The sequence below is a fragment of the Misgurnus anguillicaudatus genome, chromosome 21 (assembly GCF_027580225.2).
Source record: "Misgurnus anguillicaudatus chromosome 21, ASM2758022v2, whole genome shotgun sequence".
NCBI classification, from domain to species: Eukaryota; Metazoa; Chordata; class Actinopteri; order Cypriniformes; family Cobitidae; genus Misgurnus; species Misgurnus anguillicaudatus.
Window position 1 is genome coordinate 23,760,419 of NC_073357.2, and position 16,389 is coordinate 23,776,807.

General features: G+C 37.8%; 1 protein-coding gene across 1 annotated transcript; it reads left to right on the top strand.

The window, feature by feature from the left end:
* The first annotated feature begins 1,642 nt into the window (after nt 1-1,642).
* Nucleotides 1,643-11,018, top strand: tnfsf12 (TNF superfamily member 12). Its single transcript, XM_055197936.2, has 6 exons — nt 1,643-2,666; nt 4,141-4,222; nt 5,768-5,809; nt 5,889-5,912; nt 5,983-6,110; nt 7,494-11,018. Exons 1-6 carry the CDS (start codon nt 2,493-2,495, stop codon nt 7,746-7,748), a joined length of 705 nt encoding a protein of 234 aa, XP_055053911.1. The 5' UTR covers nt 1,643-2,492; the 3' UTR covers nt 7,749-11,018.
* The last annotated feature ends 5,371 nt before the right edge of the window (nt 11,019-16,389 follow it).

Consider the following 16,389-nt stretch of genomic DNA (forward strand, 5'->3'; position numbering starts at 1 on the left):
TTCTTGGTAAGAAACCCACACGCTGTTACTGAAGATACTAATATGTAACCAGGCTTGGGGAGTAACAGATTACATATAAGTTACGTAATTAGGATACAAAAAACTAACTGTAATCCATTTTTTACAGTTGTTACAGATACATACAAAAACATAGTAATCAGATTACAGTTACTTATTGTAAAAATGGGAATACTTTCATGATTACAATGGTTTCACTTAAAGCGAAATAAATTATTTTTTTTACCATAATAACGTTTATTTTAAAGCACTGTTTTATTATACAGTAGTTCCTGTTTCTGTTGTCAGTGATGACTCACGTGAGCCACCTGCTGGTGCCGGCGCAAATAACGCTTCATTCTCTACACTGACATAAATTGAATCGCAGCTATTCGAGACAACAGTGCTCCTCGCGGGGAAAGTCATATTAGCTAAAATGTTGTTTGTTAGTACTTTAAAATTCTGTGGTTGGTGTGATTGCAGTTGTAAGTGGTTCTGGGAACTGTACAAATGAACACAAGATTAGTCTACTCACAATGTCCTTTCTAAAATTTCTAAAATTTAAAAAAGATGTATAGGGAAAATACCACTGCCAACGTCCCAGGCCAAATAACGGCTTCAGTCAGCATTTTACCTGTAGATTTTGTGAGACTTTTTACATTTTATATTTTAAACTATAATTATAAATAATAAATAAAACATAAAATAATATATATAAAACGTGTGACCTCGAAGGAATCCAAAAGTAATCTGATTACATTACTTTTATATATTTTGAATGTAACCCTCCCAAGTCTGTGTGTAACACACCAACCCTATATCACGAAATTGCGCGACCACTCCACGCATGGACCAGCGCGACAATGTCACGCTTTGCCGCGTTTGAGCGTGAGCATGTCACGCTTTTCTGTTTGTGTCGCTGTCACGTATTGGTTACTCAACTTTTTTGTCCTATTTTCAAACCATTGTCGCTTCGGTTTAGGGTTAGATTTGGTGCTTGTGTTATATGTCACTTTAAGTATTTGTCACTTTAAGTATTGGTTTATAAAATAAAAAGATACAATACTTATTCTTTTATATTTTCTAAACTTTAACCAATTGTCACCTGACGTTGGGGTTAGAGTTTGTTTAGGTAAGGGTGTCATTTTATGTAAATCTAACCCTAAACCGAAGCGACAATGGTAAGAAATTAGGACAAAAAAGTTGAGTAACCAATACGTGACAGCGACACAAACAGAAAGCGTGACATGCTCACGCTCAAACGCGGCAAAGCGTGACATTGTCGCGCTGGTCCATGCGTGAAGTGGTCACGCAATTTCACACACACACACCAGTATAGACCTACCTCAGTCTATAATTTTAATCTGTAACATTTTATGACGTTATAAGTGTCTATTGTCATGTTGCCCACAAGATCCTCTATGTTTACATTTTTTACAATCTGCTGTTTGTAGTTTACCGCCGTGTTTTCTTTTTTCTGAAATTCATGAATAAAATTACATTCGCAAAGGTTTTCACTGTTGTGGTTTTACTTTTGCTTATGAAATGCCTATGCTTATATAAAATAATTTTTAAAACAAACACTGTGACATTAATTAGAGCCTTTGCATCATTGATAAAAAGATTAATGCTAGATTGACGCTGGATTCCCTGAAATCACTTACAGTTCCAAAAACTTATCCAACGACGCCATCGTGTGGTTAATGGTAGAAGTGGAAAAACGGCATACCACGTATTCGTCAGGGATATTTTTCCCAAGCAGTGAAATTCTATCAGTTCTTAAATGTTATTAGAGGTAGAGAAAATATAACACCTGTAAAGTGCGCATGTCATACTATTTCGTTTAATTCCACCTCACCAACACGTGCTCAAACCTATTCTCTAAAATATTACAAGGCAACCTCAACTAGAGCGCAGGGAAAAGATGCGAGAAAAATGCACTTGTTGATTTGGGCCAGGACCGAGCTAAATGGTATTTCACTACAGAATAAGAATGCTTGGCACCGCAAGAGGGGGAAGGAAATATTTTTTCCATTGCTTTGCAGGACTCACTTCCCTGCAGCGCGCACTTGAGCGCATGGACGCAGAAGTGCTTTCAAATGAAACCTCTTATCGACTTGACCGTGCTCTGTTTATCACAGAGAAAATCACCTTTAATAATTAGGTAATCGGAAGATAGGAATGAAACCCAACTCCCAACGTGTTTCTCTGTTACTGTCAACTCTCCGCACAAGAATGAAAGGAATATCTCAGTGTTTTCTGGGCTGCCTGCAGTTTTGCCAATAGACGCAGACAGTTCTCCATATATCAAAGCGGCGCCTGTCTCTGCACGTGCACGCTACTACGGTCAATCTCGCAGGTTTGCGCCGGAGGTAACGCTGCTGCAACATCTGCATTCACGCCGTGAGTTGCACGGGCTCGGAGATGTTCGCGTGGTATACGGGCAGGATGATTGATGTGGACGCACGAGAGCGGTGAACGGTAAACGGTAAACAATGCAGCGGATTCTTCAGAGGAGACGCATCCGCACGCTGCGCTTGGTTTGGTCGCTCATGGCCGTGGTCGCGCTGTCGCTGGCCGTTTGCAGTGCCATATTTACAGTGTGGACAATGCGGCAAACGCGGGACCTGTCCAAGTCCTTCAAAACTCTGCAAGAGCGCTTGGAGCAGGTAAACAATGTTGCTTGTTTGCTTTTGCCACAGTGTCTTTTCTTATTCAGTGTCAGATGCTCCAAATTTGCAAGCATGTTTGTGAAAACATTTCTCTGTGTGGTCAGTCCAGTTATTTTGCTATTACTCATTTTCCCTTTAATCACGAGGTTACGCAACACTGACCATGAAGTCTCTTTGAAGGCTGTTGCGGGGAGGTGTATTATGAGAAATGCACTCGTATAATTTAAGAGGCACTTGATTATCCAAGCACAGAGCTCGCGCACCGCCGGGGGTCTGCGGGACGCTTTTTTATGAACCTTTCAGACTTTGCGCGCAGGGTGCCGTGAGTTATGGCCTATTTAGTTTCTAAAGTCGCTGCCAAGTGCGACGGCTTCGTTGCCAATTTTACTCCATGTTTAGGACAATTTACTGGAAATCTTGCGCTTGGCACGAGCGCGTATCGACGCCAGCGGACGTTGCCTTTTAAGCACCGTGCCTCGTAAAAGCATTTGTGTAATTATGGCTAAATGATTTGTAAGCTACCATTTAGAGCGTCGGTTTAGCCTCAGACGCAGATGGGCGGCTGTCACGAGTTCATAAAAAAGTTGAGGCGCAGGTCTCAAGTGCTAAAGAGGCAAGGATGTAACCAAATATCACGATTGTAGGGGACCACATGCTTAACAATTAGGTATGGACCACCAATGTGGTCCATTAGCAGCGCAATAGCTGTGGGTTCGAGTCACATACCGATAAAAAAAGTGTAGATCTATAACTTGAATATAAGTCTGTTTGGATAAAAGGGTTTGCCAAACGCATTAATAACAGGTAATAACACCTGTCCCCCTAAATATATGGTGGTCGTGATGCTACTGTGGGGGATGCATGACGCTGACTTTGGCTTTGCAATGTGTAAATGCAAATGCATTTTCCATAGATCAAGATGGACAGGTAGTCATTCTTCTTCCAGGCTCAACCACAGCTCCAGACGTTTGTAAAAGTGCTGGCAAAGCATTCATGTCCTGGTCAGTGGTCGCACTGTCATCATTTATCAGCATTATTTAAAGCTTGCTTTTAACGGAAACATTTCAGAAATGTTTGGAATTACAGACAACCTTGCGAGGTGTTGTTTTAATTTAGAGGAAGTGGTTGACCCGTTCAAAACGGAGCATTCAGTGTTTGCCAGAAGTGTTCTGGTGAGTGGTGACTGTTTGTTTGTGTCTCGCTCATGGACGCCTCCAGCTTGGGTTTGATTATTTCAAAAGCTATGACTACTGCATGGGTTACCCGCAAAGCGTCAGTTAATAGAAGCCAGCAGTGTTTCTCCCCAGTGGCCCGCTTGAACCTGACGAACATTTTTAAGTTCCATTCCTGGCCGAGCCTCGCTGCTTTTGTCTGTCTCCCGTCCCTGTCTGCAAAAGCTGTTGGACGTGATAAAATATGGTGTGTGTGTGTTTTTTCTTGCTCTCACATGCATTATTTTTCGCTTTCGCAGGTGAATATGCAGCGTAAGGCCATCTTCCAGCTCATCTTGGAAAAACGCGAACTGCTGGAGAGCCAGAGGTTCCGCAGAAGCGGTAATAAAGTCTTGTGGCAAAAAGCCAAGTGTCTATCCAGTTTACAAAATACATTCAAAGCACTTTCGTAGCAAACATCTGAAGGAATGATTTGCGATTGCTCAATTGGCAGAGCATTGCGCAAGCAACACAAAGGTCACAGGTTGGATCCCTAAGGAGCACACATACTGATTAAAAGATTGTGCAGATTAAATGCACTGTAAGTTGTAATGTAATTAAATAGTGATTTGCATGTGCGTTTTCGAAGGAATAAAAGTGTACAAATTAAAAAGAACCAGGAAATTCACAAACTTACACATGACAAGAAAACCTTGGATCACCTGCAGTCTTTGCAGCTGCGCACAGATGATCTTTTTGGTCACTCGCTGCACGCGATATTTACAGAAACGAAAACATTTTGGACCACAAGGCACCTTGGGTAAACCATTGGGCACATGTTTCCAAAAGCTGCATCAGGAAGCAGTAGGCAGCAGGCTGAATGACAGGCGAAATTATAGGTTTGGGCTGAACGGACACGCATCCAGCGAAACCAGCTGGCACGGTGACCGCAAAAGCACATCGGTTTCAGAGACGTTCTAAAACAAGTGACCCCTGCATTGAATCCTGAAATAGTTTTAAGTGCCAAGTGACTTACTTTACTTCTGCCTTAAATTCGGTTGTAATTATGCGATAAGCCCTCTCTGGAGTACAACGAATTGTGCCAGCAGGGCAAAAACAACAAAAATCCAGCCAAAAAGATTAACAAAATAAACAGTGCTTTGGAACAGATGGACCATCAGAAGTCTAATGAGCAGCTGCAAGCCTTCAGCTGACACCTGACGGCTGTCTGATTTCAGAGCCAAAATGCTTATCCGCAATCATTCCTCAAAATATATTGTTTTCCTACCCCAAAATAGTGCCCCTTAGGGACAGCCGAGGCTTCAAGTTAAAGCGGTCAGCCAGGAATAACAGTCGGGTTAACCGTTTCTACGAGGTTCCTTTTGAAGTCTGAGATGTCGGTAATCAGTCAGCGCACATTTTGACAGAATATCGGGAGTTTAGACAGCGAAACCCTAGAATCCCCGCAGAGGGGTTAAAAAAATCGCTCATTTGTTTGAATTATTGCGTTTCGTTGAACGGTAGCCATGGCTGTTCCTCTAGTCTATCCCGTTTCATAGCGGGATTATTTTCTGCATGACAAAGGTTAGGGGAGAGCCAGCGATCCATATTTTTTGCAGCCTCTTTTCCTTTCCTTTGTTGACTAGAACCAGCTGGTGCATGGGGTGAAAGTAGAAAATACTGCGACCGGTGGCTGTAACAAAGCCTGAGCGGTGTAAAACAGAGCTGAAAGGAAATATTTGACCATCTGCTTTGACAATCAGGGCCTCAACTGGTAGATAAATTATTCTAGATTAATCCATGATGTTTGCTTCTGCACAGCTGTTAAATGCTAGAAATGCCGAGAGCTCCACACGGATGCTCAGACTCTTGTCTTCATCAGATTTCAGCCCAGAGTTGTCTCTCTTTTTCCAAAACATGCTTCTCTTTTGTCTTTTATCTTTCTAGCGCCAGGGAGAAAAGAACGGAAAGTGGCCTCTCATTTCGAGAGTAAGTGAACAATAACACTGCAAATCGTTTCATTTCTCAATTCTTATTTCTAATATCTATCTCTTCTTTTTTTTAACAGTAACCAAAGATTCTGTTCAAAAAGGTGAGTTATTGGTGGAAAGACAGTAAGCGTAATGTGGGATATTTCTTAATACTGGATGTGTGTGTCCTAGTTGGGAATGAGGGAGTCATTAAAGGATGGACCGAGGAAGTGCTGAATATGAGCCGGGCAGTGCATTATAATCCAGAGACCGGCACCTTTAAAGTGGAGCGCAGCGGCGTATACTTCCTTTATTGTCAAGTGAGTTAAACAGCAGCGGTTTCCTATAAACTTTCTTGACACACTGCCTGAAATGCTACAATATATTCAGACACAGTAATGCCTTTTTTAGTCACATTTTTGACCGCCTTAATGATTAAACTGCTTATTGCTTAAAAGTGCAGTGTGTAACTTTTAGAAAGATCTGTTGACAGAAATGCAATATAATATGCAAAACTATATTATTAGTGGTGTATAAAGACCTTTCATAATGAACCGTTATGTTTTTATTACCTTAGAATGTGTTGTTTTTATCTACATACACTGCGGGTCCCCTTACATGGGAATCACCATTTTGTGCCGCCATGTTTCTACAACAGCCCTTAAAGAAAAATAGATGATTAAATAGAACGGTTTTGACTGAAATTTGGACATATGATGCTGGCCCGAGAATTTTCGGGTGTTTCTTGTATCTCCTCCCACCTCTACAATCGGTTTATAGGTGCACAGGAACAATCCTTCCTAAAATGCATTAAACTTTCATTTACAAAGACGTGAAACTCAGCGAGTGGTCAGGGTGTTCACTGATATGCTCACACAAAAATCGCTGCAAAAGATGCTTTCCAACAGGTTTTATTGTAGTTTTTGTCTAACGCCATTGACTTGTATTAGATGTGCTGTGAGGTTACACCGCGCCGGGAACCTTGTTTGTATTCTTGCAATTGACAGAGGTGGATTATCGCCACCAACTGGGCTGGAGTGTCTATTATTCAAGCTCTCAGCGGAAGAATATACGGGTGTGAGGCGTTTGGAAAAATAGGTCCACAAGTTAACAACGAATGCTAAAACACCTGTTGGAAAGCATCTTTAGCAGCGATTTTTGTGTGAGCATTTCAGTGAACACCCCTGACCACTCGGTGAGTTTCACGTCTTTGTAAACGAAAGTTTAATGCATTTTAGGAAGGATTGTTCCAGTGCACCTGTGCAGCCATTGTAGAGGTGGGAGGTGAGATAACAAACGCCCGGAAATTCTTGGGGAGCGGCCGCATATGTCGAAATTTTAGTCAAAGCTGTTCTGTTTCATCATGAAAAATCTGAAAACAGGGCTTTAAGTGTAAAATACCAAACTTGTAATTTAATGGACAAATTTTCTTTACTAAGTTTTCTCAGACGATGAAATGTTTGTCCTGTGCTGGCTTCCATAGCTTCTCCATGCATTTCAGTGAACGATGGACTGAGCCATTGGATGCAATTCGCAACCTCACCACTAGATGCAGCTAAAATGTACACACTGCACCTTTAAGCATTTTAAAGCCTTATATGTTTTGCCGAAGCCCTTCGCTCTTCTCTTTTTGTTATGTCTCTTGTTCTGATTTGGCCTGCCATAACATTCCCCTTTCACCCGCCCGTGGTTTCCGCCCCCAGGTGCACTTCAACGAGAACCAGAGTCAGTACGTGAAGCTCGAGGTGTCCGTCCCCAAAGGCCCCTCGCTCCAGTGCATGGAGGGGTACGGAACCACACCGGCCTCCGGCTCGCACAGGTTTCACTTCCTAAAGCCTTGCCAGGTCTCCGGCCTCCTCCGCCTTAACAAGGGTGCAGAGCTAAAGGCCGTCACTGGAAGTTCATTTAGCCTTCAGGAGTCGGGTAAACATTACTTTGGCCTCTTCAGAGTTAACTAGGACGGTTCGTCAGCTTTAACTATAAAAGTTTATAGTTTTTCACACATCACTGGTTCAAATCGGACTCAAATCCAAACCTGTATCTTTGACCCTGCTGTTGCCTTTTGACTCGACGAGGAATATCTCCACAACCGGTCGTCCATGATCACGGATGACTCCTCATTAACACAAGTGCCCTTCCAAACGATGTCATCCGGATGTCAGCGACTGCACTGCACGCCTCGTCGGATCAATTTGTGGAGAAAAACGTCTCGGTTGGACCGCAAATGCCTTATTAAACCAGCACAATTTCAACTACATAAATATAGCATTTAATTACAGCATACCAGAGACTTCACTCCAGCAGCGTGGTTGGCTTATATACTGGCATAACCAATTTGAACAGAAGGATGTGAGGGGCAGGCCACTACAAGCATGAGAGGCTTTACCACTGGTTACTTGGCTGGACCAAAACAAAGTTGACCCAGTTCCTGGACTGCCTTACCACTGGATGGATTCAGCACAGAAAAAAATTTGGGTTTGGTTGTTGATTATGACAACTGTTGAGTGACTAAATATGCATTTAAAAGTTATATATGCCAAATGCTTTACTAAGCACCAATCAAAATCCATTAGAAACATTGATACTGTTAATGCTTACTACACACCTTCTTTTCAAATATGCTTAGTCACTGTGACCAATATGAAACACCTATTTATCACACTGCAAAAAATGATTTTCAAGAAAAAAATTCTTAGTATTTTTGTCTTGTTTTCAGTAAAAATATCTGAAAATTCTTAAATTAAGATGCTTTTTCTTCATGAGCAAAATGACCCAAGAAAATAAGTCTAGTTTTTAGACCAAAAATATAAAATTTGAGAGATTTTGTGCATTAAACAAGCAAAAAAAAATCTGCCAATGGGGTAAGCAAATAGTGTTTAAGAAAAATTTTCAAGATTTTTTGCTTTCCCCCTATTGTTTTAGACGCACTATTGTAGTAGTTTTGGGGAAAAAAAGACATTTTCCTATCTCAAAACAACTAGGTGGCGCAATTACAAAATCATGCATTCAACGTTGGATCAATACTGTGTTACATCTAGCTAGTTTTATGACTATACACTTTAGTTTAGTGAAGAAACAGTTGTATGAACATAGAGATTGCTTGATATGAAAGATTTTGTTTAATTATAAGGCCAACTAGTGGTGCAGGCATACCAATTTTTGTGTGTGGCCTCAGGCTTAGTTCATACATCAGAGTATCAAATCTGGTGTAAAAATCACATTTTGTTGCAGAGTTATAACCATTTGTGTGTAAAAAACACAAAAATTGAAGGTAATTTTTATTTTTTTGCAAATTTCGGCCATTTCTGATGGAAATTTTAATATAGCACCAATAGAGGTTTTTGTTCAGAAGGTAATGCATTGTTCTTCCTATGGCATTATGGAGTTGATCAGAATAACGTTCCTGGCATTTTCAATATCGTTGGACTCGGCAACTATTCAGAACTCCAAGGAAACAAGTCTCGTGAAAATACATTGACCGCAGCCAAAGTTATAGGCATAAAAACATTCGTCTGACCACTAGGTGGCGCTGCGACGAAACTGTGCATGCCCCCTCAGATCCTGACTGGCATCACAAGTACCAAGTGTCATGTCAATAGGCTTAAGTTTGGCAAAGATACAGCCTCAAATCCATTTTTAGCGCTTTACGTAAAATTTGTTGATGCGGTTTACGAAAACGGATTGGTGAATCAACACGAATTCCATAACTTTTTGCCTTGAGAGTCTGTAGATGCTACATACGGTTTTTAGTGGCAATCGGGCAAAAGCTCTAGGAAAAGTTCGCAAAAGTAGGTTTTATGAAACATTTCATGACGGAAAATTATGTCATAGGGTCCAGTCGAATCGTCTTGAGCCAAGGAATCAGAGGAAAAGAATTTCATGTTTAGGACTCACGGGTCAGAAGTTATAAGCAAAAACATAAGTGCAACTTTGGACTGTTGGTGGCGCTAGCGGGTTAGAGATAAAGACTCCAAATTTGCTGTGGAGACTTTTTGGACAGTCCTTTATAAGCGTGCCAAATTTCATATCTTTCCTATGTACGCTGCTATGGGCTGCCATAGACCGCAATGGCGGAAGAAGAATCGGAAGAAGAATAATAAGAAAACTAACGGATACAATAGGGGTCTTCGCCCTTTCTGGGCTTGACCCCTAAATACAAAGAATTTTTTTTTGAAAATCATTTTTTGCAGTGCAAGGGAAACATTATTGCAGTGACTTCCTAAAGTAGATAATGTATCCTGAATACTGTGCTATGTGTCATTGAGAGTGACCTTGTACATATGGCATGAATGTGGACTTGAAGTGATGGCATGCTGAGCTCATTGGTTTTTGTGTACAGCACAGCAGAGAAAACTTAAGAAAAAGTCACAGTATGCCTTTACACTGCAAAAAATGACTTTTTTACTTATGGTGTTTTTTTCTTGTTTTCAGTAGAGATGTCAAAGAGTTCTTAAATTAAGATGTATTTTCTTGATGAGCAAAATGACCTTGCAAAATAGGTCTAGTTTTTTGACAAAAAAATATAAACTTTAAAATAAAATAAAAGTAAACATATTTCAAGATATTTTTGCTTGTTTTAAGCACTAATTTGCTTAAATTTTATATTTTTTGTCTAAAAACTAGACTTATTTTCCTGGGTGATTTTGCTCATCAAGAAAAGGCATCTTTATTTGGGAATTGTTGGATATTTTTACTGAAAACAAAACAAAAACACTAAGTAAGAAAGTCATTTTTTGCAGTGTAGTTTTTATACAGTGTGCAATTTCATGTTGTATGTTTTCAAAGGTAAAGATTTTTATACAATCGTAAATACATTTAATCTCACTAATAAGAAATGTATAATTGACCACCACTGGTGCTCCATGTCGACTCGAATTTGTCTCGCTCCTCAAGCCTCCCATGAATATTTGTCATTATTGTCAATTAAATGTCAAATGAGGATGAGAACTGCACTTTGCCCCATCTGGGTTTCCAAACCATGCAGCGGCTTCCCCTTTGTATTTCCTGAACCCTCATGCGGACCCCGCATTCTCCCTTCTCATTTCCACTTGCTTCTGGACTCTCACTTCCTGTATCTGAATCTGCAGCAAATAGTTGAAAACCTTTGAGGAAAAACATGTGCTTATTCCCCCCCTGCTCTCTAGCCTCATTCCTTCCCCTTGTCTACTCAGTATTTTTTTTTCCTCTGTTTGGGTTCGCTCCTCACATTAAATCCACATTTGTCTAGAGAGTTTCTGCTTTTGAAACATGTGTGAATTTAAACGTTTTCATTTTACCTGTAAATTTGGTTTAAGATTGAAATGTGTATTGTTGAATAAGTAATCTCTGTATAAGTAGTATAAAGGTTTATTTAGAAGTGAATTTTTTTCTGCAGAAACACTAACTTCTATTATTATTGATTATACCAAGGGCTGTTAAATGCTTTATTCTGATTGGTTGAGAAATGCTCCATGGGTGTGCATTATTTTTGGATAAACACACAGCCGACTATGGCTGTCAAGCGATTGATCGTGATTAATCGCATACAAAATAAAAGTTTGTGTTTGCAGAATATATTTGTGTGTATTGTGTGTAATTATTATGTATATATAAATACACACAAACATGTATGAATTTAAGAAAATTCTTATTTATGAATATATTTTTTAATTATATATAATGTTAAATATATAAAAATCTAAATACATATACTCAAATGTTTCTTTAATACATGCATGTCTGTGTATTTATATATACAAAATAATTACACATAAATGTATTATGCAAACACAAACTCTTATTTTGTATGCGATCGTTGGACAGCCCTACAGCTGATCTGTCAAATGTCTTAAAATAACCACCAGAGCAATGTTTGTGGTAACCGTGGTATAAGCAGAATAATTGATTCCGGTCCTTTGAAAAAAATATTTGAAAATAATGCACATTTCGCATCGTGCCACATTCCCACCTTGGGTGTGCATTATTTGCAAATAACTCAACAGCTCATTGTCCATTATTCTTTACATAATAATTAGAAACTGTAATCCAACAGTGAAAGGACAAAAGTCCAAACAGATTTTCCTGGTACTGCAATCTCAGTGACTCAGTGACTAACTTCTATTATTATTGAATATACCAAGGGCTGTTAAATGCTTTATTCTGATTGGTTGAGAAATGTTCCATGGGTGTGCATTATTTTTGGATAAACGCACAGCCGACTACGGCTGTCAAACGATTAATCGCGATTAATTGCATACAAAATAAAAGTTTGTGTTTGCATAATATATTTGTGTGTATTGTGTGTAATTATTATGTATATATAAATACACACAAACATGTATGAATTTAAAACATTTTTTATTTATGAATATTTTTATTATTTATATATAATATAAAATATATTAAACTAAATAAATGCATATACTCAAATGTTTCTTTAATACATGCATGTCTGTGTATTTATATATATAAAATAATTACACACAAATATATTTTGCAATCACAAACATTTATTTTGTATGCAATTAATCGCCCTACAGCCCTACAGCTGATCTGTCAAATGTCTTAAAATAACCACCAGAGCAATGTTTGTGGTAACCGTGGTATAAGCAGAATAATTGATTCCGGTCCTTTGAATTATTTGACAATAATGCACACTTCGCATCGGGCCACATTCCCACCTTGGGTGTGCATTATTTGCAAATAACTCAACAGCTCATCATCCATTATTCTTTACATAATAATTAGAAACTGTAATCCAACAGCGAAAGGACTAAAGCCCAAACAGATTTTCCTGGTACTGCAATCTCAGTGACTCAGTGACTAACTTATTATTGATTATACCAAGGGCTGTTAAATGCTTTATTCTGATTGGTTGAGAAATGTTCCATGGGTGTGCATTATTTTTGGATAAACGCACAGCCGACTACGGCTGTCAATCGATTAATCGCGATTAATTGCATACAAAATAAAAGTTTGTGTTTGCATAATATATTTGTGTGTATTGTGTGTAATTATTATGTATATATAAATACACACAAACATGTATGAATTTAAGCAAAATGTTATTTATGAATATATTCTTTTATTTATATATAATATAAAATATCTCAAAATCTAAATACATATACTCAAATGTTTCTTTAATACATGCATGTCTGTGTATTTATATATACAAAATAATTACACACAAATATATTATGCAGGCGCGGGCTTTTATTTTGTATGCGATTAATCGTTTGACAGCCCTACAGCTGACCTGTCAAATGTCTTAAAATAACCACAAGAGCAATGTTTGTGGTAACCGTGGTATAAGCAAAATAATGGACTCCAGTCCTTTGAATTATTTGAAAATAATGCACACTTCGCGTCGTGCCACATTCCCACCTTGGGTGTGCATTATTTTCGAAAAATTCAACAGCTCATTGTCCATTATTCTTTACATAATAATTAGAAACTGTAATCCAACAGTGAAAGGACAAAAGTCCAAACAGATTTTCCTGGTACTGCAATCTCAGTGACGAATAATCACAATTAATCGCATAAAAAAATAAAAGTTTGTTTGCATAATATATTTGTGTGTATTGTGTTTAATTATGTATATATAAATACACACAAACATGTATGAATTTATTTTTTATTTATGAATATATTTTTTATTTATATATAATATAAAATATATCAAAATCTAAATAAACACACATACTCAGATGTTTCTTTAATACATGCATGTCTGTGCATTTATATATACAAAATAATTACACATAAATATATTATGCAAACACAAACTTTTATTTTGTATGCGATTAATTGTTTGACAGCCCTACAGCTGATCTGTCAAATGTCTTAAAATAACCACCAAAGCAATGTTTGTGGTAACCGTGGTATAAGCAGAATAATGGACTCCGGTCCTTTGAATTATTTGAAAATAATGCACACTTCGCGTCGTGCCACATTCCCACCTTGGGTGTGCATTATTTTCGAAAAATTCAACAGCTCATTGTCCATTATTCCTTACATAATAATTAGACACTGTAATCCAACAGCGAAAGGACTAAAGCCCAAACAGATTTTCCTGGTACTGCAATCTAAGTGACGATTAATCGCATAAAAAAATAAAAGTTTGTGTTTGCATAATATATTTGTGTGTATTGTGTTTAATTATTATGTATATATAAATACACACAAACATGTATGAATTTATTTTTTATTTATGAATATATTTTGTATTTTTATATATTATAAAATATATCAAAATCTAAATAAACACACATACTCAAATGTTTCTTTAATACATGCATGTGTGTGTATTTATATATACAAAATAATTACACACAAATATATTATTCGAACACAAACTTTTATTTTGTATGCGATTAATCGTGATTAATCGTTTGACAGCCCTACAGCTGATCTGTCAAATGTCTTAAAATAACCACCAGAGCAATGTTTGTGGTAACCGTGGTATAAGCAGAATAATTGATTCCGGTCCTTTGAATTATTTGACAATAATGCACACTTCGCATTGGGCCACATTCCCACCTTGGGTGTGCATTATTTGCAAATAACTCAACAGCTCATCATCCATTATTCTTTACATATTAATTAGAAACTGTAATCCAACAGCGAAAGGACTAAAGCCCAAACAGATTTTCCTGGTACTGCAATCTCAGTGACTCAGTGACTAACTTCTATTATTATTGATTATACCAAGGGCTGTTAAATGCTTTATTCTGATTGGTTGAGAAATGCTCCATGGGTGTGCATTATTTTTGGATAAACGCACAGCTGACCAGGGCTGTCAAACGATTAATCGCGATTAATTGCATACAAAATAAAAGTTTGTGTTTGCATAATATATTTGTATGTATTGTGTGTAATTATTATGTATATATATAAATACACACAAACATGTATGAATTTAAGCAAAATGTTATTTATGAATATATTCTTTTATTTATATATAATATAAAATATCTCAAAATCTAAATACATATACTCAGATGTTTCTTTAATACATGCATGTCTGTGTATTTATATATACAAAATAATTACACATAAATATATTGTGCAAATACAAACTCTTATTTTGTATGCAATTAATCGCGATTAATCGTTTGACAGCCCTACAGCTGACCTGTCAAATGTCTTAAAATAACCACCAGAGCAATGTTTGTGGTAACCGTGGTATAAGCAGAATAATTGACTCCGGTGAGTCCGGTCCATTGAATTATTTGACAATAATGCACACTTCGCATCGTGCCACATTCCCACCTTGGGTGTGCATTATTTTCGAAAAATTCAACAGCTCATTGTCCATTATTCCTTACATAATAATTAGAATCTGTAATCCAACAGCAAAAGGACAAAAGCCCAAACAGATTTTCATGGTACTGCAATCTGAGTGACTCAGCCTTTGTTGACACTTGGGTTGGCGCATTTCAATTCAACAGTACCAGTAAAGTCTTATTTCCCCAAGGCAAGATGTATTAAACACACATGCTTTTTATGCCTACAATAGATGCATCAGTTGAAGTGAACCGACGGCATTCCTTTAACCACAACTTTCCTGTAGCTCAATTGGAAGAGCACGGCAATAACAATTCCCAAGGAATAACCTGAATGAACTGAAGTCAATTTGGATTAAAGCATCTGACAAATTCCATGTATCTCAATAACAAGAATAGCCACACAGAAATTCTCCGTTTGAGTTTATCTTTTATTACAAACAAAACAAAAGAGAGAAAGATGCATTATTAACACGTTCTGTTCGGCGTGCCGAATGTTGATCACAACATCGTCACTGGCTTTTATCACAACGTACACAGTGACGCTTAGCAGGAAACGAACAAAATGCAAAAGAATGAAAACCAAAACCCCAAAAAGTGCTTGATTTTACACAGCTCTCCCAAATAATACCAAGCACTTAAATGTGCAATATATCAGTCTTAACCGAGAAAGTATGCCGGGGGTAAATAAATTAACATTTCAACTCGTGATCCGTTTGAGCTGAGGCATAGCGAGGGCCGTACAACTGCAGCCGAGTTCACATCTGTCCATTAACTCTTTACAGTTGCATTACAATTTAAGGCTGCAATTGTAGAGACCCAAAGAGCAGAATTTGAATATGTGCATATGTTTTCAATTTCATGGTTACACATGTGATCCACTGCATACAGGTTATTCGTTTGCAAGCCCCAAATCTAGATACTAAGCAATGTTTATTAGATATTAATGAAGTTCATTCTGAAGTTGGTTGGACCTCTTCGTTGAATAATATTATAAGAGATCCACCAAAGAAATGTCATGGACCAAACATACAATGAATCAATGATCTGACTGGTTATTATTATCATTATTATTTTCATTTGGTAAAAGCTTCGCAATTATAACATCAAGGACAACATCAAGAGCAACAACAACAATAATAATAATAATCATAGTAATAATAACAAGGATTAAAAACAGAACACAAGTTTAAATAAGCAAACAATATCAAAAAGCTCATAAAAAGAAATGTGGAAAACGAAAGGAGTGTGATGGCAATGTGGAGGAGTGATTTATTTGGATGAATGTAAAGGTCATGATGGGAGGCGAGAGAGAGAGAGAGCGAGCAAAGAG

Bases quoted from the DNA above. Each gene is read 5' to 3' on its own strand.
- tnfsf12 (XM_055197936.2), top strand. From the start codon at position 2,493: ATGCAGCGGATTCTTCAGAGGAGACGCATCCGCACGCTGCGCTTGGTT. The intron at 5,810-5,888 runs GTAAGTGAACAA...TTTTTTTAACAG, and splicing joins AGTGGCCTCTCATTTCGAGA to TAACCAAAGATTCTGTTCAA. The intron at 5,913-5,982 runs GTGAGTTATTGG...TGTGTGTCCTAG, and splicing joins CAAAGATTCTGTTCAAAAAG to TTGGGAATGAGGGAGTCATT.